This window comes from Bos indicus, chromosome 14 (genome assembly GCF_029378745.1).
Source record: "Bos indicus isolate NIAB-ARS_2022 breed Sahiwal x Tharparkar chromosome 14, NIAB-ARS_B.indTharparkar_mat_pri_1.0, whole genome shotgun sequence".
NCBI lineage: Eukaryota > Metazoa > Chordata > Mammalia > Artiodactyla > Bovidae > Bos > Bos indicus.
In genome coordinates, this window is record NC_091773.1 from 76547100 (window position 1) to 76571167 (window position 24068).

At 40.2% G+C, this 24068-nt stretch overlaps 1 protein-coding gene across 4 annotated transcripts in view; it reads right to left on the reverse strand.

Annotated features, from left to right (window-relative positions):
* Positions 1 to 24068, reverse strand: part of WWP1 (WW domain containing E3 ubiquitin protein ligase 1) — a 136444-nt gene that overhangs the window by 36123 nt on the left and 76253 nt on the right. For all 4 annotated transcript variants that reach the window (XR_011570676.1, XM_070802950.1, XM_070802949.1 and 1 more), the window contains exons 9-14: positions 16116 to 16452; positions 9338 to 9433; positions 7776 to 7950; positions 5991 to 6045; positions 5824 to 5908; positions 5565 to 5693 (exon numbers count right to left, since the gene is read on the reverse strand). Coding sequence is in view for 3 of the 4 variants with exons in the window: in XM_070802950.1 (XP_070659051.1) it covers positions 5565 to 5693; positions 5824 to 5908; positions 5991 to 6045; positions 7776 to 7950; positions 9338 to 9433; positions 16116 to 16452 (877 nt within the window). In the remaining variant the exon portion in view is untranslated. The remainder of the gene's footprint in view (positions 1 to 5564; positions 5694 to 5823; positions 5909 to 5990; positions 6046 to 7775; positions 7951 to 9337; positions 9434 to 16115; positions 16453 to 24068) is intronic.

Below are 24068 nucleotides of genomic sequence, written 5' to 3' on the forward strand. Positions count from 1 at the left end.
GTATTGTTCTTTCAGTCCCATGTAATTATTCTTATTGGTCTTGATCTCTTATTAGCAGTTTATGAAGCCATCAGGTTTTCCATTAGAATTCTGTAATTTCTTACTCAGTTAAGTGGTATGATCTAAAAGTTACTAGAAACCTATATTTGTAAAAAAGTCCTCTCTATGAATCTTCTGGAAGATCTTCATATTTGTAAAAGCATCAAAGTAATATAAATGTCAAAGAATTGAAACGGCATGATTAAAGAATCAACTGCAATGCAACTGAAAAAGAAATCTGGCTATTTATGCAACATATAACATCTTAAGATAAACTAAAATTATGACGCAACACTATTCCAGGATATACCCAATTTGAGGAATGCCATATAATTTCTAGAACATTTACATTAATTAACATTTAGCTGTAGAATCTAAGAAGTTTTATCATTACATTTGACAGTGCTTCCCATGTAATTCAGAGAAGGCAATGGCACCCCACTCCAGTACTCTTGCCTGGAAAATCCCACGGACAAAGGAGCCTGGTAGGCTGCAGTCCATGGGGTCGCTGGGAGTCGGACACGACTGAACGACTTCACTTTCACTTTTCACTTTCATGCACTGGAGAAGGAAATGGCAACCCACTCCAGTGTTCTTACCTGGAGAATCCCAGGGACAGGGGAGCCTGGTGGGCTGCAGTCTATGGGGTCACACGGAGTCGGACACGACTGAAGCGACTTAGCAGCAGCAGTAGCAGCCCATGTAATTCAACATACCAAATAAGCCTAATTATCAATAGTTTAACCTCTCTTTGAAAAGTTTCAGAGAACTTATGTAAGTATCTAAAATTTAGCTAGAGATTAAAAGAATCCCTTTAGCACATTATAGCTATCTTTCTTTGTGGGGGAGAGGTGTGGAATATAAATCCACACAAAGATACTTTTGCCTGGCAAAAATGAAAAAAACTTTTTTAATTAAAACTAAAAAATAATAAACTAAAATAGGCAACAAAGACTTACTATATATATAGCACAGGGAACTCTACTCAATACTCTGTAATAGCCTATATGGGAAAAGAATCTGAAGAAGAACAGATATATGTATGCATGCATGTCAGGAAGCAACAGTTAGAACTGGACATGGAACAACAGAGGTTCCAAATAGGGAAAGGAGTACATCAAGGCTGTTTATTGTCACCCTGCTTATTTAACTTACATGCAGAGTGCATCATGAGAAACACTGGGCTGGACAAAGCACAAGCTGGAATCAAGATTGGCGGGAGAAATGCTAATAACCTCAGATATGCAGATGACACCACCCTTATGGCAGAAAGCGAAGAAGAACCAAAAAGCCTCTTGATGAAAGTGAAAGAGGAGAGTGAAAAAGTTGGCTTAAAGCTCAACATTCAGAAAACTAAGATCCTGGCATCTGGTCCCATCACTTCATGGCAAATAGATGGGGAAACAGTGGCAGACTTTATTTTTGGGGGCTCTAAAAGCACTGCAGATGGTGATTACAGCCATGAAATTAAATGATGCTTACTCCTTGGAAGAAAAGTTATGACCAACCTAGACAGCATATTACAAAGCAGAGACATTACTTTGCCAACAAAGGTCCATCTAGTCAAGGCAACGGTTTTTCCAGTAGTCATCTATGGATGTGAGAGTTGGACCATAAAGAAAGCTGAGCGCCAAAGAATTGATGCTTATGAATTGTGGTGTTGGAGAAGACTCTTGAGAGTCCCTTGGACTGCAAGGAGATCCAACCAGTCCATCCTAAAGGAAATCAGTCCTGAATATTTATTGGAAGGACTAATATTGAAACTGAAACTCCAATACTTTGGCCACCCGATCCAAAGAACTGACTCATTTGAAAAAACCCTGATGCTGGGAAAGATTGAAGGCAGGAGGAGGAGACGACAGAAAATGAGATGGTTGGATGGCATCACCGACTCAATGGACACGAGTCTGAGTAAACTCCGGGAGTTAGTGATGGACGGGGGGCCTGGCGTGCCGCAGTCCATGGGGTCGCAAAGGGTCAGACAAGACTGAGTGACTGCACTGACCTGATGCGTGCTCAATCGTGTCCGACTCTGCAGCCCCAGGGACTGCAGCCCGCCAGGCTTCTCTGTCCATGGAATTTCCCAGGCAAGAATATTGGAGTGGATATGTATAACTAAATCACTCTGCTAAATACCTGAAACTAACACAATATTATAAATTAAATATACTCCAATATAAAATGAAATTTTTTAAAAATTTAAAAGATATTAAAAAAAAGGATAGATTTTCAAATAACCCAGCACTTCTAACACAGTGTTGCAGGTGAAAAAAATATATGTTTCAAAGGATTACTTCTCACTAACATAATGAGATTTACATTTTTATTAGAAAATATAAACTAACACTTGAATTTGCAGGAATATAGATGGGGAAGGGGGCGATAGGCATAATACCTATAATATAAAGAAAATATAAAGCTGAATTGTGTCATAACACCAGGATTGGCACCAGGACTTGTTGCCGATGGTATATATTGCTTTTTCTGGGGTTATACTTTCCACCACATTTTAGATTTTAACCATGAATTAGAGTGCAAATATTTAATGTTATGTTATATTAAAAAGTTAGTTAAATATGAAAGTCTATGACTATTTAAAAAAAAAAACTTGCTAACCCTTAAATCCAAGGAGGGGAGGACAAGAGGCTCTAAGTAGAAGAGACAGGAAAGGATATTCTATCACATGTTAAAGTTAATCTGAAATCAAAAGAAATACTGCTGGAGAGAGTAAGCAAAGCAAAATTGAGCTCCTAGGAAGTGATGTCCAGGTCACCCAGCTCAGTAGGTCAGTGAGGGAAAAAGCAGGGTGGGCGGCATTTAGGGGAAGTTCTATTCACACTGAGAGCACCTGGGTCTTTTTCCCACTGAGCGACAGCCTACGAGACAGGCATGAAGAACTTTTACATTCCTAGGGAACATTTTGGAATGGATGGAAAATGTTCTCTTCTGCTGTCAGCTTCAACTGAATTCATTCTACAAATATTTACAAAATGCTCAGTATGTACCCTGTACTGTTCTAGACAGAGTACTACTGGCTGATAAAACAAACTGAAAAACAACACCTCTTTCTGTGTGGTCTATGTACTAGTGAAGAGAACAGACAAGAGACAATGAAAAAGTAAACTATACATTTAGTGTTAGAAGAGCATAAACGTGTCACCATTCCCACTCCTAAAACAGGGAAAAAAAGATGAAAAAAGGACAAGGAGTGAAGTGCGGAGAAGAATTTTTCAACTGTGAACAGAATAAACAGAGTAGGATTCATAGAACAGCGTCTGAGCAGAAAACATGGAGGGCGTAAGTCATACAGGTACTATTGGGGAAAAGCGTATGCCAACCAGAGGAAATCAGAGCCCAGACGAGGAAGCCTCAGATGTCTGAGATACAGCTAAGTCGCTAGGGAAGCTGAGGCAGAGTGAATGAGGAGAAATGTCAGACGTGAGGCTGACAAGGTGACAGGGGTCAGATGCTCCAAGGGCTTAGAGGACACAGTCAAGTACTCTGCTTTTTTATTCAGATTAAGATGGAAGCGACGGAAGGGTTTTGTGGAGTAACTTCTTACTTAAAAGAAAAAATAAAAAAGTAAAAAGTCTTGTATGGGGGACAGTGTTACATGAAGTGTAGGTAGAAAGCAGAGTGATACTCAGAGAAGCACTCCGGGTGAGAGACCACGGTAGCTTGGACCAAAGTGACAGCAGTGGATGTGAGACACAGCTGGTCCTGAATACATTCGAAGCTGAGGTAACTGGAACTCATGATGTATGTGACGTGAGAGAGAGAGTAGTCAAGGACAATTCCAAGATTTTTGGCTCAAACACACCTAAGAGTGGAGGTCCCTTCCATTGAGATGGGAAATATCCCAGGAAGAATAAGTCTGACTGATGGTAGTTATCAGGAAGAAGTTAAGAATAGCTATCAAGTAAGTAGCAACAAAATTACAAGTGAAACGCTAGAGAAAAACATTTGTGAGCTGGGTAAGATTCACCAAGAGCATGAGTATAGATAGCAGAGAGAAGAGATTTGAGGAGGCACTTTGGGTAGGTCAATGTTAACAGGCTGACAGGAAAGAAGGGTCCCCCGTCACCCACAAAAAGGAAGAGGAAGAAGTAAGACCAGACAGGCAGAAGGTAATCAGGAAGCAGAGTCCCTGTACTACTTCTCAGGAGAGAGAAACTTCCTTCAAATACTCCTAACTGTGCCAAATTAGACAGAGTTGTAAACCAACCTAGGGACTAACCAAGTGGAGGACACTGGTCCCCTTAGTAAGGTCAGTCAGGGTCAGTGAAACTTTCTTGTTGTTGGTTTGAGAGAGAAACTAGAAACAGCAATTACACAGGCAAGTCGTTCAGGTAGTTTTCTTGTGCTGCTACTGCTAAGTCACTTCAGTCGTGTCCGACTCTGTGCGACCCCATAGACTGCAGCCCACCAGGCTCCCCCGTCCCTGGGATTCTCCAGGCAAGAACACTGGAGTGGGTTGCCATTTCCTTCTCCAGTGCATGAAAGTGAAAAGTGAAAGTGAAGTCGCTCAGTAATGTCCGACTCTTAGCGACTCCATGGACTGCGACCTACCAGGCTCCTCCATCCATGGGATTTTCCAGACAAGAGTACTGGAGTGGGGTGTCATTGCCTTCTCCGAGTTTTCTTGTAGAGGTAGCAATAAAAATGAATTCTCCATTAAATGGACTCATAAGGTGATGAGTCATGGCTTTCCATTTGTCCATTTCTAATCTCAGAGAAGTAACACCTGATGGGAATGATGCAGCAGAGAAAGATGGATGGTATGAAAATTACTGTTGGAGTAGCTAATCGGAAGACAGGGGAAAGATCTGGAGCACCAGCAGAGGGATTGGCCTTTGATAGGAATAACGACAATTTAACTTCAGGATGAAGAGGGAAGACAGATGCTGACTGGTAGAGAGATGTAACAGTAGGAATTCGTGAATAACTTTAATGGTTGCTTCCATTTTCTTAGTAATGTAAAGACATCACATCTAAGAATAAGGATGAAGGAGAGACCTTTCAAATACTTAATTAAGCTATTTTTACCAGGAAAACCGTGTTAAATGTCTCAGTCCTTGATGTTGCAGAGGCAGGATGTGCCTGTTAAGAGCACACATTCCGTGGACAGACTGCCTTGGTCTGAAACCACTCTCATCACTTGCTGTATGACTTTGCATAAGTCAGTTATGCTCCCTAGGCCTCAGTTTCCACACTTGGAAAGTAAGGGTATCAACCTCAAGGAACTGTTAGAAGATAAAAGCTTATATAAATTAGTGCTTTATATAAATTAAGTGCTTAGAAGAATCCTTGGCACATAGTAATCACTAGATAAATATTTACTATTGTTCTTCTTAAGGAATTATATGCCACAAATCCACTCTATAATATATACAGTAGAGCAAAACAGGTATATTAGATTATTACTTGCGTAGATTTTCTCGATACATAATGTAAAATTTGCTTGAGGCTAAATTAGAAGTCAAACTTTACGTTCTCATTAAACAGCATCTCAGAACTTCACTTACACAGATGACTTCCCATTGCGAGGATCTTTGAATGTTGTTGTTCTTGTATTATGATCAACAAAGTACCGCACACCTTCCCGGGTATACCTAATTTCCCAACCTTCTGGCAGGGGTTCTTCATTCTGCAAACTAAAAGATAAAAGTCACAGAGACACAAGGTGAACATTTTCAAGGTGCTAAAAACGTCTGAGTTGAGGTTCACTTGATTCTGTCTCCCGACACGTAAGCTCACTTAAGTAAGGCTCCAGGATATACATACCCTTGAGTTCTGGGGTCTTCCCACTGGGTTGTTTTTGTGTTATGATTCACGAAGTAAACTCTGTCTGTTGAATCCACTCTTTTTTCTAAAAAAGAGTGAGCATGGCATTTAATAACTATTTGCTATATATACATTTCAATATTTTTATCAACAACACATTAGCTTACCCCAGCCTGGTGGCAAAGGCCCGTATGGGTCATTTTCTGCCGCTAACATTGAAGCCTGAATGGAGAAAAGGATTAGGAGAAGTTAAAAGAACAGATTTTTAATATAAAAGCATAAACTAAGCACTTGGCTGAATCACATTTAATAGTCATTTTCTAAAAAATATGATAAAGAAATGTGAATATAGTAATTTCAAGGCACAGAATTCTAAAATTGTCATGAGTTAAGAGGAGTTAAATAAGTGATAAATTATTAGTTTTTCTACAATGATTTACAAATAATGTATCAACATTAGCACTTTAATCTCTTAGCCCTTCTGTAACAGTCCATAAGAGTGAAATGACATGAGAGAATAACATATAGAAAATTGTAGTGTTTAAAGAGGTAACATTATTTGCTGAAAAACAGAATAATTACCACAGTTCTCTTTAAAACAAATGTCTACTAACATAATAATATTAAACTCCAGAATTATCTTTGTAAAAATAAACTTTTACCTTTGTATTAGTATATTTTATATATTCAAACATACATAAAAACATATTAATGCTCACATATTATGACAACTCAGAACTATATTCAAAGAAAATAAACATTTTTACCATCAGTTTTTAAAGAAAGACAAAAACTTATTACCTGAAAAATCATTTCTTAATGATACAATATATACATCTTGATAAATATTTTATAACTTCATAACAGATACTATAAATTGTACTCAATATCATTTAGACAACTAAATCTCAACCTTAGGATATTCTGTTTCTGCAGAAGAGCACACTTCTGATGCACACTATTACCTAATTCTGCCCTGTTTCCCCAAGGTTTTCCACAGATACAGCAAAGTCCAACCAAAACAAATGCACACACACAATCTGTTTAGTACATACAGCTAAACGGTGGAACATCCCCACAGATTTCTGCACAAGCTACTCAGGAACCAAGAACTGACCACACGAGATGCTGAGCAGGCTGGGCCGGCCCACTCTCTGATGGTCAGACAACCAGGAGAGTGGACCAACCTGCAAATGAGAGCAACCAAACCTTGCTACTTAACCTCCCAAAAACGCAGAGCTGAATGAGCCTGCCCAAGGCAGGATTCTGAAGAGCTGTTTTCGTTGTGTATCTTTCCTAATTTCTTTCCACATTTTGGGGTTTCAAGCTGCCCTGAAACACTACCTAGAGATGCCCAGTACTTGAGATTTATACGTTCTACTTCTTGAGATCAAATCTATTTAGACAGAAATCCTCCCCCCATCCTCCACACTCCCGTGGATGCTTGCTTATGGCAGTAAATCACCAATTGATCAAATTTTCAGACAGCATTAAATTTTTTTGGACAAAACTATCTCCGATCCCAGGAATACATATTTAGTGGGCCAAAACAGATGACAGCGTCTCTACAAAGCTGGGATGGAACCAGGATAGCGGGATATGGCCAGACTGGCCTTCAGTAAAGTCAGGAGGCAACCAGGTTTGTTTAAAGCAAACAAAATGATTATAACCGAAAGTAGAAGATTGGGAACTGACCAAGACAAATTATATTATTAAGAAACTGCATTTATGAGACTACCTCTTAATAAGGACAAAAGCATGAGTGTATAGCTATGTAAACTAGGATTAAAAAAAACTTAAAGTGCTTATGCATATCAGAAATGTGAATTAGTTATTAAAGATCAACTAAAAATGATCTTACAATCTATAACATTTAAGAAAAGTCACTAAGGGAGAACAGGGAAGACGTCTGGAAGAAAAAGATGCGTTAACGCCTGTAACTTCCTAATTACCGAGTAGAGGTATCGCTGGTTGAACTGCTGCATAGCTCCCTGCAGCTGGCTCCGCTGGGACTGCCACTGCTCAAAGTTCCGCACCGACTCCATGGTGGGCCGCTGCCAGGTGGTTGTCCTGGTGTTATGGTCCACGTAATACACTCTGCCCCGGTCATCGACTCTTCTTTCCCAACTAGTAAAGATAAACGGAGCAGCAGTGAAAATGAAAATAAACAACCATCTCTTTATATAAGAAACTGGAAAGTAGTTAAGCAACATGTTACCTAAATAATTTAAAAATCAAGTCCAAGAGATGATGAGTTCAAAAGAATGTAAATATTGATATTCTTCAGAAAAATTACAGACATGTAACTTGCTATCTATTTAGCTAAATTACCTTCCCATTCTTCCCATACATGATTTCTAAGGACTGTCTAAAAAAGAGGTCATAGACTGAACACTATCCATGTGACTACTCTCCCTCTTTCTTTGATAAATATTTACTGAGTGCTAACTGTATACCAAGCAATCTGCCTCTATCATCCCTGTCCATGTGAAGGGTTTTAACTCAACTTGTACAGCTTTTTAATCCACCTTTTGCGGCTACACTTCTGCTGAACCAAAGTGCAGATGGAGCCATGCCATTCTGCCTATCACCGTTTGCTGGCATGGCAAAACAATGAACCCAGTCACCACCTCAGCCTCACTGCCCTTCTCCAGCCTCACCCTCACTTTCCTTTCTTTCAAGGGACCCATCCGAGGGGCCAAATCAACTCCTGGTGGGCCCCAAACATGTCAGACGTCTCATCCTGTCATGCCTTTGTTTCAATCCTCTCTCAGCCAACGGAATACCCTTTTCCACCAGCTAGAAGACGCCCTGTCCTCCTGAACCCCTACCCTCCAGGGTTCCGTTCACCTCCAATCAATCTGTATTATTAATTCATAGGCTTTCGATATCCTTTCAGCAACCAATTTCACGAGATAACACACTTGTTGCCTTTAATTTTCTGGACTTTGAATGTTTATATTGGCGAGCTCCGAGTTGCATCTGGAAGGACTGTTAGTGAATAACAGCCTAACAGCACAAGCTTTATTTAGTATGTAATAGGAATGCCTCTTCATTTAAAATGCTCTATTAACTTCAGCCATAATTAATACAATTTTACTTGTAATGATCTTTTAGATAATAATTTTGAACACTAGGATCTCTTATGTAAATATCATGCAATAGCATACTTTAGATCCCTGTCTATGAGGAAACATACACACAAATTGCCCTAAATATGACTCTCATTCCTTAAAAAAACAGCAAGGACTGACACTGGATCAGAAGTCTGCAACTCCTCTCAGTAAACTCATGCCAGTGTTCGACATCTCTTAATCTCTTCAGGAAGCCCTTCAGACTAACTGTAAATGAGATACAGGGTAACAAATCTCATCTACTGAACATTTACTATTCATAAAAGCAAATCAAGGAAACGTAACATGTAGTAGAAAAGAACCATTTTATATTGCATTAACTGAACTTTTAAAATTCCACGTATACAACACAGCTGAAGCTGGAGAAGACGCTACCTTACCCTGGAGGCAGAGGCTGCGGCCTCTCCCACGTGGTCGTCCGTGTGTTATGATCCACGTAGTAGGTTCTACCATGAGGATCTTTTCTCTGTTCCCACCTTTAATAAAAATACAGAAATAAAAGAATAAGCTACAGACTATCTGAAGAACGATTCCTTTTTATAAGCCAAAAAATTACAGGTACGTTTTAAAGAGTCATGTATACCCACAAAATGAAGTTGTTTCTTTTGAGCTTTGTAAATGCTTAATTATTCCCTTTTCATTAGCAGTACTGGAAACTTCCCAGCTTCCCAGGGGGCGCTAGTGCTAAGGAACCCACCTGCCAATGCAGGAGACATAAGAGATGTGGGTTCAATCCCTGGGTGGGGAAGATTCCCTGGGGAAGGGCACGGCAACCCACTCCAGTATCCTTGCATGGAGAATCCCAGGGACAGGGGAGCCTGGTGGCTTACAGTCCATTGGGTCGCACAGAATCGAACATGTCTGAAGCGACTTACCACACAGCACACACTGGAAACTCAGTAAGTACATTTAGCAGAGGAAGACAGAATAACACCCAAAGTTTTTTAAAGTGACTAATTCATGGAATTCCAAATCATCACAAACAGAAATTTAATCAAGAGCTGAGGAACTGTCACCCTAATATCATGCCCAAAGGACAAAATGTCAATTAAGTAATATCTGTTTTTGGCAACTGAAAAAAATACACATCTAAAAGATTTTAGCAGAAACTGCATTAAAGTATGTAGTGAGACAGTTCCATGAACGTTCCTTCTTCCATCTGCATACAGGGTCTTCTTTCTGTGTATAGCTACCCCTCTTTTGTCTTTGGTGCACCTCTGAGTTTAAGGACATCCTCATTTGTCTTTCTCTGTTCCGTCTCAGACACACTCCACCTCTTCCTCTCCCCACCCTCGTTCTCTCCTCTACACTCTCCACTCTCTCCTTGGAATGGCACAGAAGAAAAAACTTCAAACGTTAAAAACAAAAACTTCCTATTTCTGAGTTTAACATTCTTGTTCTCAGCTGAAAGTAGAATAAATGGGAAATATTTTCCTTTCTCAAACACGAGGATTCAATTTAATCTGACTTCTTTTTAATTAGAGAAAAGTGAAACTTAAAGTTGTTCAGTCATGGCCAAATCTTTCCGACCCCAGGGACTATGGCCTGCCAGGCTTCTCCATCCCTGGGAAAGTGTCCTGGACTGGTTGCCATTTCCTTCTCCAGGGGATCTTCCAGACCTGGTCTCCTGAATTGCAAGGAGTGTAATGTAAGAGGAGTGTAATGTACATAACCGAGTGCACCATCCATAAAATGGGCTATGAAGCCATTTCTAATTTGATCCTAAGTTAGCTGGAAATATTTCTAATTTAATATTCAATATTCAGTAAGCACTTAGGTTCCAACTATAATTCTGGCCACTAGTTCTTACTTTTTCCAATTAATTTTTCCATATCACTTCCAGATTTCAGGGTTTTCCTCCAAAGAGAATTTATCTTCCTCAAACTAAATTGCTTGCTACACACATCATATGAAGACCAGACCCCCTTTTGGATATTATCTTTGTAATTTTCTACATTCCATTCATTAGATCAAGCGAAGGCAGCCTTTTTCTGTGAAGTACTCGACAGTAAATATTTTAGACTTTGTGGGCCAAAAGGCAAAATCAGGACTATTATGTAGGTACTAACATAGTAAGAGCAAAAACTCCTGTCATGCCCCACCGTGTCTTCTTGAGGTAGGTCACCCAGGCTGTGGATGTGCCATGTTCCCAGCTGTGCTATGCTGACAACATTCTTGCAACAAAGAACTCCTGGCCCACGGGGGAGGAGCCTGGTCAATTCCACCACCCGCCCCAGTGACCAGGGTCTCAGGGTGCTTCTCCTCCTCCCCCAGAAGCTGGTTCACAGGGAGGTAACTTGCTAAACTGTCACTCCCAGAGTGAGAGTTTACCTTCTGGGGCAGTACCATTGCCGAGAAGGAGCCCCCGTGCGTGTGGGGTGACCAGAGCTAATGTCGGGCAGCAGGGAGGAGAGAAGGTGCTGGCGGGGGAGAAGGCGGTACAAGGGTAAGGGGCTTGCCTCGGGCCTGGCCGGGGACTCAGTGACAGCCAGCTAGAGCTGAGCCCGTGTGTCCTGCAGCAGCAATGGGCCAGAACAGAACTGGTTAGAGGCTAGAGCATCCCCGCAGTGGAAACTCCTGCTGCTGCTGCTGCTAAGTCGCTTCAGTCGTGTCCGACCCTGTGCGACCCCATAGACGGCAGCCCACCAGGCTCCCCTGTCTCTGGGATTCTCCAGGCAAGAAAACTGGAGTGGGTTGCCACAAACAGGCACAAGTTACCAGGCTGAGTGATGGGACTTCCCAACAGAATTCTTCGATTTCAAAGGGATATGTGCTAATTTATAACTGCTACATGTCACCTTCAACCATAATACTCTCCTGTCCCTAGTATTCAGATATGGCTTCCTTATCTCATATACACACATTTCTAAAACTTACTGCTGAAAAAGACCTTATTTTAAAAAAAGAAAGAAATAATAAGAGTGGGAGAATTTTGTTAAATGTATTACAGTAAAAATGACAGAATGTAGTTACTGACTGGATGACGACTGGGCTCTCACAAACCACGGTCAATGGCTGCCCCTCTCCGCTGCTGCTTGGCCTGCTAATCTCTCTCCTGCCCACCCTTCAGGTCACTCTCATTTTTTAAACCAAAAAACTACTCCTCAATATTGGGTCTTTTCTTGCTTGCTTCTACCAAACATTCCTCTTTCCCCGTGTGTTCACAGGGAAAAACCTGCATGCACTACTTCTCACTCCTTCAAACAGTTTTCTATCAAATTTCCACCCATCCCATTCACTCCATCACACAGCAGTCAGAATGTAGCTCTCCTTCCCAGAAATCATTCTGTCAAAGGTCAACAATAAATAATCTCTTTGTTGCTAAATTCAAAGGTGCCTTTTCAGTTCTTATCTTACTTGAATTTTCAGTAGGTTTTGACCTTGTTAACAATTTCCTCCTAAGCATTTGCAAGCCAGGGCCTTTGCCCAATTGCTCACTCACTCAAAACCATTGCATCAAGCACTAGTTCACTTACGTTTACTGGGACCTGCTATATGGCAGGTGTTGTCTTAGGCACAAGGGATACAGAAACGGACAAAATAAAGCTCCCTTTTCAGTGCAGTGGAGAGAAAACTGATAAACACATAAATACGTCACATAATGATTTAAGTGTTGAACAGTAATACAAATAACACCATGCTGATTAAAAGGACCCTACTCAAAAGTTTATACTGATTCCGTTTATGTTAAGTTCCACCAACTTAACATAGCTAATCTATAATCTATTGTGGAAAAACACTTTCAGGGAGGTACAGTGTTGCCTCCCTAAAAGCGGGAGCGGGGGTTGACTGAAAGGGGCCTGAGAGAACTTTCTAAGGTGATGATAACACTCTAATTTTGATAAAGGTTTGGGTTATTTCCACCTGTCGAAACTCATCAATGACATACTTAAGACTTACACATTTCTATGTAAACTTTACCTAAAAATCCATAAACAAATACTGACCTCTAGTGAATGACATGCAAGCTGAAGTTTTGAGGGGCAAAATGTACAACTACAACTTACTGAATTAGACTTAAACATTAGACAAATGGAGAGGTGCAGAGATATGCGATAAAGCAAAGAGAGTAAAATGTCAACTCTAGAACTTGGTGATAGACAGATACACAGGTGTTCACTGTAAAATTCTTTATATTTTCCTGCATGTTTGTAAATTTTCTTAACAGAAGGTTGGAAAAAAATAAGGCAGGGGCTTGGGATAAGGACGGCGGGGGGGCCTGATTTGGCCAGAGGGAATCAGGAAAGACCTCTGGAATAAGGTAACATTTGGGCAGAGCCATGCACATATCTGAGGAATAACATTCCACACGGAAGTGAGAGCAAATGCAAAGGGCTTATGTCAGACCACGCTGGATAACCCTCCAGGCTAGAACAGGCTCCCTTCAGATCGCTCGTAATTCTGGGCACCAGTGAAATAAGTCACCAAAGAGATAAAATACAGGAACTAAGAAAGATTTCTGAGGAAAGAGGGAAGATGATGTAGATTTGCAAACTGCTAAGGTGGTTACAGAAGCCAAGTACTGCCTAAGCCAGAAGAACCAACCTTGGCCCCACTCTCGCATTCCACCTCCCACAGCTAATTCCCACAACCCATCGTAACATCAGCCCAGAAGACTAGCATCCACCTTGGGGCAGTCTATTTTAATTTCTTACTCAGGTTAGTTGCTTCTAACCTTTTAGTAAGAATACATCTTATATAAACATATCTGTTTGTCCTAGGCTGCTATTCACCTACAAATTTTATACACACAAAAACATACCGGAAAAACAAACTGCCAGGAAAAAATGCTTACTTAACACACTCCAGGTTTCCAATCTGGTCAATACTGATTTACTTTATTATGCTTTCAAGTGCTGGTCACAATCTATTAACAGGCTGCAACTTGTGATTTGAAAATCACTCATCTAGATTCCTCACTCATGTAGATTCCTACAAACTTCTCTTCATGCAAAGTTCACATACAGTGGCTACAAGCACACAGAAGCATTTACCTGGCCCCACAGAATTAAGTTTATGTACTTATCATTTTAAACAGGAATGTGCCCACTTTTCTCATTTACAAAAGCCTGGTCTGTTTTGTTCTGCTTTGTCTCCTTAACTCCTCATCTGTCTGTACCACTTCTAGAATAATCTTTAAATGCAAATATGACTGTGCCACTCTCCTGCTTAAAATTCCTGTATGTTTATCCATGGTTTCCGGGGGCCGGAGTGGAGGAGGGTGGAGGGGGCAGGACTCCAAAGCTTCAGCAGGTATACAAAACTCTTCGGAGGGCTGTTTATTCTTCAGTATTACACAGCTTGCTTCCTCGAATGCTCAACTCAAGCTGTAACAAAATACCACTTCCTGAGGTCAGCTTATTCATGTATGGGTATCAGAGAGCTGAACATGCAGATAGCTCCCCTAAAAATGAAATCTTGCACCACATGTGCCTTCTTTGCTGCTTTGCTAACGCCTACTCCTCTTTTAGAAACCACTGAAGGGTCATCTCTTCCAGAAAGTATTCTTTGATCTCAGTATCACAGGATATCCTATTAACCCCCTCTACACATGCTCCGCTCCCTCCACAGCACCCTAAACTTGGACCTCTAGCTTAGCTTTAATTAAATTGTACAGTCAATGACTATTTACTTACTTTTATCTCCCATCAGATCAGAGGTTCTTGACAGTATGGAAAGCTTCTTACATATCAATGTCATAAGGGCAGACACGTGAGACTAAGATAAATGACTAATGATAAGTTGTCAAAGAGAAGACAAAGGAACAATGAGAGGTTTTTGAGAGCAAGGAAAGATACTTCATGGCCAAAAATGCTTGCAGGAAACAGTGGAGATTTCCAGTAAGTGGATAAAAATAAGCTCAGAGAAAGGTCTGGCCTGCACATATAAATTTAACAGTTAAAACGATGGGAGAATGCAAGACTCAAGAGAAGTACCCATTCAGGAGCAGACCAAAGCCTGAAACCACAATCAGGCAACAGGCAAAGTTCTATAATCCAATAAAGAGCACCGAGAAAAACAGCTCAGAAAGTCAGAAAGGGTTGCGGGCACAGCAGCTGTGATGGGAGAATGAGGGCACGGAGGCAGAGACCACCAGAGGCACCGTTTTCACAGCTGCGAGAGGAGACAGTTCTAACGGCTGTAGGAGGTAGGACTGTGTACACTGTCCTGGATACAGGACACTGCATCCACCAGGGGTCCCCAACTCTAGGGCCATGGACTGGTCTCAGTCCCTGGCCTGTCAGGAACTGGGGCGTGCAGCAGAGCAGGGTGGCAGGGAGTGGCGGTGGAGAGGAAGGATCTTCATCTGTATTCAGGGCTGCTCCCCACAGCTCACGTTACCACCTGCAAGCTGCCTCCTGTCAGATCAGCAGCAGCACTCGATTCTCAAAGGAGCTCAAAACATATTAAGTGAATATGGGAGAGATGACCAAATGGAATACACAGAATATTCTTTAAAGAAAATCATAGGAAGCTGAATTATTACCATGGAAAATTAAAAGATGAAGAATTATTCCCTGGTAGCTCAGCTGGTAAAGAGTCTGACTGCAATACAGGAGACCCCAGTTCGATTCCTGGGTTGGGAAGATCCCCTGGAAAAGGGAAAGGCTACCCACTCCAGTATTCTGGCCTGAAGAATTTCATGGACTGTATAGTCCATGGGGTCGAAGAGAAGGGACACAACTGAGTGACTTTCACTTTCAATGAAAACCTGAGTTCGTAACAGTGCTTCTCAGCAGGCTTATTAGATCCTTCCCAGCACTGAGTATAAACTGAGAAAAAAAGATGGCTACTTGCTTCAAGCTTAGCCTGGGGAGGCAACAGTAAAGAAAGCTAGAGAACTGAGGCTATTATAGAGTGTGTCAGGGTCACTCTTCTCTAAAAGTAAGCCAAGAATCAAATCAACAGTCTTGCAAATTAATATAAGGTTTTTTTCCTCTTCCTGTCATGTAGCACATGCTATAACTAGCAATTGTTCTTAGTTTTTAAAAAATACTTGGTTTGTAGCAAATAAATTGTATGAATTAGATTCCAACTTAGATTTCAAATAACTGAAAGGAAAAATTTCATATACATATTCAACACTCAGGTTATTACCAAAAAGTTGCAATTAAATGTAAGTCACAAATCTTTAAAAAAAATAAATAAATAACATACCCTGATGGCAGCGTTTCTGTGTTGGCACCTCCAGACTGCTGCCGGACAGGTTCCACACATCCGTCGGGCTGTCTTAATTTGGCTGCTTCAAAAGCAGAGCTACTTGCAGAACTGGAGGTGGAAGGATCTAATGTACTTTGAGCTTCAGATCCAAAGGCTGCACTGTTAGAGACAATACATTCATTGTTTTCCGAGGAGGTCAGTGTTTCTTGAACTGGAGGGTCTTCAACAGGAGTACTAGTGCAATTTGAAGACAAGGCGGGTTCTCCAGATCCTATTGCAGTACCCGTGCTGGAAGCATTATCAGTCGGTACAGATGAGGGTGAGTCTCCATTAACTGAAAAGGGAAAGTCAGTAAGATGATCTGTTGAGAAATGACCAAGCGCCCAATTAACTCATCAACTGTGTTTATTTAGAGCCTAATTCACACCAAGCAGCGTATTAGGTACTGATGGAAATAAGACAGATAATACTTTTTGTGGCTCGTATTTTTGAGATGAATGTTAAATAATAAAAACATAAGAATTTATATGTAACAATAACCCAAACTTAAGCAAAGAGAAATCAACATGAACAAACATTTTTCCTCCACACAATAAATTCTGAGTATCTACATGGGTTATATAAAAACTTCAAAATGACCCCATTCAATCTCCCTTTTCCTATGCAAATACAGCTAATATCAAAAGAATTCTTGTCAAATATAAAGTGGCATTAACTCTTAAGACAGTACTGTAGGGGACTGCAAAAAGATCCAGGAATTCATTCCACACTTGCTGGAGAAATAACCCAGCATTGAGATCCACTGACATAATTTAAAAATTCTTTCATTTTAAATGTAATCGATCCATTCAACTACATGTCACTATAAGAGAAAGTCAAATTAAAACTGGGAAGGGAATAGATTATTGAAGAAAACCTATTAGAAAATTACACAGCAAAGTTCTAATTGAAACAGAGGAAGGAGACATAATTAAGAGTAATGGAACGGTCAGGTAGATTTTTAAAGAAAGAGATGTAAACAGTGGGAAGAAGAGAAATGAGTACTATTAAAATGAATCAAACTGTAGGAGCAAAACAGAACCAATCAAGTTCTGTACCAACTACAGGGGAGAGCAACTTTGGGGAAAATATCAATAAGAAAACATAAGAAATAAAAATGCACAGTGCTACCTGTACTCAACACTTAGAAAACATGAAGAAAAGAGAATGTGTACAGAGAGAGTAAATTCTGGTCTCTTATATGATATTCAGAATTCATGGAATATATGATGTCTAAAAGTGAACTTTTTCATTTAACTTTCAATCTTGAACAATGTAGAAATTGATTTCCAAAAAAAAGAAAAGATTAGCAACAGTCTTTGGAAAGCAAAATAACACTAAATGGAAAAAGAGGAATATTTGAGACAACATAATCCAGCCCAATAAGAAAGAATCATAAACCCTTATCATACTAAAACATAACACATGCTAACAAAGTGTTAAAAACAGAAGCGGAAAATTAATTATTAAACAGCAGCTCTTAGTTGTTCAAGGCAAACCCTTCTCTCCCACAACAATTCAGCTCCTCCAAGTGCTCTCAGCTCTTCTCTCCATCTGTACCACCGCCCCCCTCATTGTTCCTTGTTCGCTGCAACAGCGTCCTAACTGGTCTGCTTCCTCTCTGGTCCAACTCCAACCCGTTCTCCAAACAGCAGCCAAAGTAATCTCTTTAAAGCATACAAAAGATCTTTTCACTCCCTAATTAAACACACCTATTGCACCCAGAGTAAATTCCAAGTTCTTTACCATGGCTCATGACAAAGACTCCACATAAGTCTGCCCCACAGCTCCACCTGACTTCTCACAGGGGTCTCCCTTCCATCTTGTGAGCAGAGCCAACTCCCTCCCCTCAGGGACGTGCTCTGGCCGCTTCGCTGGCCTCAGAAGAGCTCCTGCTTCTTATCAGGCAGCGGGCAGGCTCAACCACTCCTTCAGAAAGGCAGCGCTCAGGCACCTTATTTAATTCTTCACCTGCCCCACCCTCGGCCCAGGCTGCCTACTAGACTGTTTTCCTTCTCATGTTCTGAAACAGTTTGTTTTTAGTTTTCCTTTAGTTCAAAACCCAACACTTTGTCAGACTTGTTCCACTTGTGTATTCTCAACAGTTACAATGCACCTGGCATATGAAAACAAGAAATGTTAAGTAAGGGCAAATCACAGAAGAAGTAAACATATCTCTCTCAAAGCTAGGCAGAAAAAAAGAACATTAGTAGAAACATTAATTAAGTACATGAAGGATTGAATGACACAGTCAATAAACCTGTTCTAAATAACAGCATTAGAGAAGGAGTTCTGAGTTTTCATTACATACATATTCCATCCAAACAATCTAGGCATTTTAAGAAAAAAAAGTGACACGTAAAGGACCAAAGGAAAATTCCAGTTTTACAATCAGGAGGTGAAACCGATCATAATTCAAGTAAACTAGAAACAAAACAAAATACAACTTACTGAAATGTTTACTGAAAGTCTGGCAGATTCTGTAAAACATTTTTTAAGGATCATGTTATTTAATTCCCACAGAACAATGCTATGAGGAAGATACTACCCATTTTATTAGTAAGAAGATGGATGCTTACATGTCTATAAAAATGATAGTTCTCCCCCACCTGCAACCAGTTTAGCTTAGAAGATTTTTTTTATAAAACCCTAAATAATTATTAAGTTAAAGAAAAATGATAGTTATGAAATTACAAACTTTAAGGAAATTAATGGCATGAAAATACTTGTATGAAATATTTGACATGGCAAAGAGGTTTCCAAGGGTATAAGAACAATGGCACCCCTCTCCAGTACTCTTGCCTGGAAAATCCCACGGACAGAGGAGCCTGGTAGGCTGCAGTCCACGGGGTCCCAAAGAGTCGGACACAACTGAGCGGCTTCACTTTCACTTATCATTTTCATGCATTGGAGGAGGAAATGGCAACCCATTCCAGTGTTCTTGCCTGGAGAATCCCAGGGACAGCAGAGCCTGGTGGACTGGCGTCTGTGGGGTCTCACAGAGTTGGACATGACTGAAGCGACTTAGCAGCAGCAGCAAGAACGAACAGCCATAAATGAGCTTAGCATTCAATTCCAGACCCAGGGGAAAATGGTAGAAGGAAAGGAATTATAAGAAAAATATAATAGATCAGAATTTCCTAACCTGATTAGAATCTGTAGGATATTATAGAAAGTATAGATCTCACTTTCCATTCTAGAATTACTGAATCTCCTAGGGAATCTCTGGGATCTGTATTTTTAGCAAATGCTTCAGATGAATTCTTACAAGTAAGGTTGGAAAAACTATGAAATAGTGCCTTAGCAAATTTTATAAAGAAAAATATAGTTTCAATAGCATTTGGAATACCATGTACAACTTTATATCAGTAAGTCTAAAATATTAACTAAACTAACTCAAGAGAAAGAAAAATTGATCAATCAGAGTAGAAATGTAAAAGGGGATAAAAGATCGAACAGTATCCCTCCAAAAGTCAACAGATTCAGTTTTTGAGCCTTCAAGGAACAGATTGCCCCTGTGTTCTCTGAAATGTTAACAGTACATTGGTGGCAAAAAAGAAAAAGGAGTTTCTTAATTTATTCTTCAAGAGTAATATAACCCTGAAACTGAAACTGAATAAATTAAACAATGGGTCAATAATAGGAAATTATGTTAGGAAAACATATTTAACAGGTTAAAAGTTAAAAGCTACACGTTAATTTTCAATACAAATCAAAAAGGATCAAAAAATATTGATAAAACTGTTGATAAGAGGAATCTAGGAAAATTCAAAAATAATCTAGATTATCCACCAGAAACCAAGAGTAAGCATGATATATTAATGGTAAAACATTAGAAGAATTTCTATCAAGATCAGGAACAAATTTTAAAATCAGAACAAAACAAGGAAGATCACAATTACCACTCCATTTCAATACTATGGCTTAAGTACGAAAATGCATTAAGACAAAAGAGAAGTGAAAAATACCAGATATAAAATGGTAAAACTCACTGAGAGAGATAAGAGTACTTATTTATATCACAAGAGAATCAACTGAAAAAAAAATTAGAACCAATTATTAATTTGACCAAAACATTTCAGCACCATGATCAGATAGATTCAAGTTCAACATCAAGATTACACTCAAGACCTATCTGAAGAAAAAGAAAAAACATTTCTAAAAGGTTTAAAGCATAGATTGGAGACAGAATTCTCTCTGAATGAGAAGATTCAGTGTTGCTTCAAAATTTAAAAAGTAAACTATCCTCCAAACGCACAACTTCTCGTTCGCTGGCGGTGGAAACGCACAGGGCACAGCCGTTTTGGGTGTCAGTGTGGCACTGGCAGCTTCTTACAAAAGGAATAACACTCTTATTGTAAGATCCCGAAGTGACAGTCCTCAACCCAGCTCAGCTGAAAACTTAGGTCCACACCAAAGCCTGCACGTGACTATTTACATCAGCTTTATTCATAATTGCGAAAAACTATAAACCTCCACAATGCTTGGTTGTGGACAAAGCATAGGTGAACAGATAGACACTCTATGGTACATCCACACAATAGAATATTTATTATTCAGCAACAAACATAAAAGAGATATCATGCCACGAAAATCCATAGAAAAGCCTTAAATTCATCAGGTCAGTTCAGTCGCTCAGTCGTGTCCAACTCTTTGTGATCCCCTGGACCACAGCACACCAGGCCTCCCTGTCCATCACCAACTCCCGGAGTTTACTCAAACTCATGTCCATCGAGTCGGTGATGCCATCCAACCATCTCATCCTCTGTCGTCCCTTTTTCTTCCTGTCTTCAATCTTTCCCAACATGAGGGCCTTTTCAAATGAGTCAGCTCTTTGCATCAGGTGGACAAAAGTATTGGAATTTCAGCTTCAACATTAGTCCTTCCAATGAACACTCAGGACTGATCTCCTTCAGAATGGACTGGTTGCATCTCCTTGCAGTCCAAGGGACTCTCAAGAGTCTTCTCCAACACCACAGTTCAAAAGCATCAATTCTTTGGCACTCAGCTTAAATTCATATTTCTAAGTAAAAGAAGCCAATCTGAAATGGCTACACATGACACTGTGAAGAAGGCCAAACTAGAGAGACAGTAAAGGATCCGTGGCTGCTAGGAGTGTGGGAAAGGAGACGAATGACTGGAGCATAGCGACTGTTAAGGTGAAATAATTCTGAATGATACTGTGATGGTCAGCACATGGCAATATGCATTTCTCAAATCTCACTGAACCCAGGCAATACCAAGAGGAACCTTAACATAAACTGTGCGCTTTCATTAATCATAATGCATTTATACTGGTTCATTAATTATATTAATAACAAATATGCCACAGTAATGCAAGATGTTAATAGCAGGGCAAGTTCTCAGTGGGGTACCGGGAGCATGCATTTGATTAGAGGGATGACTATTCATACATATCAATGGTTCTCAACGGGACATCCACTGAAGAAATTTAGCAATGTCTGAAGACATGTCTGGTTGTTACAACTAGGGGAATGGGTGGGTGTTACTGGCGTCTAGTGGGTACAGGCCAGAAAGGCTGCGATCCTAAAATGCACAGGACAGCCACCCACAACTGAGAATTATCTAGCCCAAAATGTCAAAGAGTGCCAAAGCTGAGAAACTCTGATTAATGCATATATAATCAGCAACCAGGCAGCGTTCAGTCTATTGTAGTTGCAAAATAAATACCTCTTTAACAAATGATACAAGGATGACTGAATGGATAAACTTGACAATAAAGACGATGAGAAACAAGGAGGCAGGCAGGGAGGGAGGGATCATAGGTTCCCTCCTCAGGAAAGAACAAAAAATTGTACGGAGGCAAATAATTAAAATCCCATGTGACAGCAATGACAGTAGACGCTTATGCAAAGCATTTCCTTCTCTACAGATGTGAGATCACACCCTCTGACTTGGTTTCTTAATGAGTGTATCTCAAGCCTGACTTTATGAATTATGACTTTTGATTTAGGAGGCAGATCTCCCTCACTTCAGGTTTTATCTCTGAGAAGTAAATTTCCCATGGACTTTATGATATGTACATCTCATAGTACCATGCATTGTCCTCTAATGGTTCAGCCAAATAAAGCAGGAAAAGGAGGGAATATTGAAGTACCTAGTATCATTTCTGCCCCTTTTAAAAAGTATGACATGAAAAACTGCTTGTATATATATATATACACACACACACACATATATATACACTAAATTTCTTTACAATTCACACCTGAAAGTGGCTATGGCTTTAAAGGAGGTGGAGCACACGGAAGCCTTTGGTGATGATGCAGTTCCGTGTACTGATTGCAGTGCTAGTTACGTGAAGCCATACATGACAAAACTGCACGCACGTTTGCACACGTGCACGCACACGAACACACACACACACACACACACACTCTCTCTCTCTCTCTCTGCAGGTATAACCGGTGAAATGGGGACTGTATCAATGTCAAGTTCCTCATTTTCATACAGTACTATAGTTATACAAGACATTAACATTCAGGGAGGCCAATGAAGGGAACACGGGACCTCCCTGTACATTTCCTGGTAACTTTTTGTGAATCTGTATTTCAAAATAAAAAACTAAAAGCAAAAGTCTAATAAATTTGTGAAATCGGTTAGTTCTGCCTTACTACACTGAGCTCTGTTTTATTAATAAAACAATAATTATACGTTAGAAAAAGTCATTTCTTCTAGAAGCTAAGGGCAAGGGGGAAAAGTAAAGAAGAAAATCATATTTTTCTTAAATACCTCTGTCTTAGAAACATGGTAGATGTTTTAAATTTATCTCATTTAACCTTTGAAACAATCCTGTAAGGTATTATTAAGTATTTGTATCATTTTATAAGTGGAGAACCTAAATTTTTAGAATGCTAAATTTGTCCAAGATCACATGCTTATACGCTGAGTACATCATGTGAAATGCCTGGCTGGATGAATCACCAGCTGGAATCAAGACTGCTGGAAGACGTATCAACAACCTCAGACATGCAGATGATACCACCCTCATGGGAGAAAGAGAAGAGGAACAAAAGAGACTCTTGAAGAAGGTGAAAGAGGAGAGGGCAAAAGCTGGTTTAAAACTCAATATTCAAAAAACTAAGATCGTGGCATTGGGTTCCATCACTTTATGGCAAATAGGTGGGGAAAAAAATGCAAACAGTGATGGGCTTTCTTTTCTTGGGCTCCAAAAACACTGCAGACAGTGACTACAGCCATGAAATTAAAAGATACTTGCTCCTTGGGAAAAAAGCTATGACAACCCTAGACAGGGTATTAAAAAGCAAAGACATTACTTTGCCAACAAAGGTCCATATAGAAAAACCAAAGCTATGGTTTTCCTAGTAGTTATGTATGGATGTGAGAGTTGGACCATAAAGAAGGCTGAGTGCCGAAGAATTTGATGCTTCCAACTGTGGTGTTGGAAAAGACTCTTGAGAATCTCTTGGACAGCAAGGAGATCAAACCAGTCAATCTTAAAGGAGATCAGTCCTGAATATTCATTGGAAGGACTGATGATGATGCTGAAGCTCCAATATTCTGGCCACCTGATGTGAAGAGCCGACTCGTTGGAAAAGACCTGATGCTGGGAACGACTGAAGGCAGGAGGAGAAGGGGACGACAGAGTATGAGATGGTTGGATGGCATCACCGACTCAATGGATGTGATTTTGAGCAAGCTTCGGGAAATAGTGAAGGACAGGGAGGCCTGGCATGCTGCAGTCCATGGGGCTGTAGAGTCAGACACGACTGAGCAACGGAATGACAACCCATGGTTATAGTGTTCAATGACAGAGCTAGGACTGGAACGCAGTCCTGTTAGAAACCAAATCTAATCTTTTCAATCATGACTGCCTCCCACTTTAGCGTAAAGTATCAGCATTTACCAACTAAACTTAGCAAATGGATC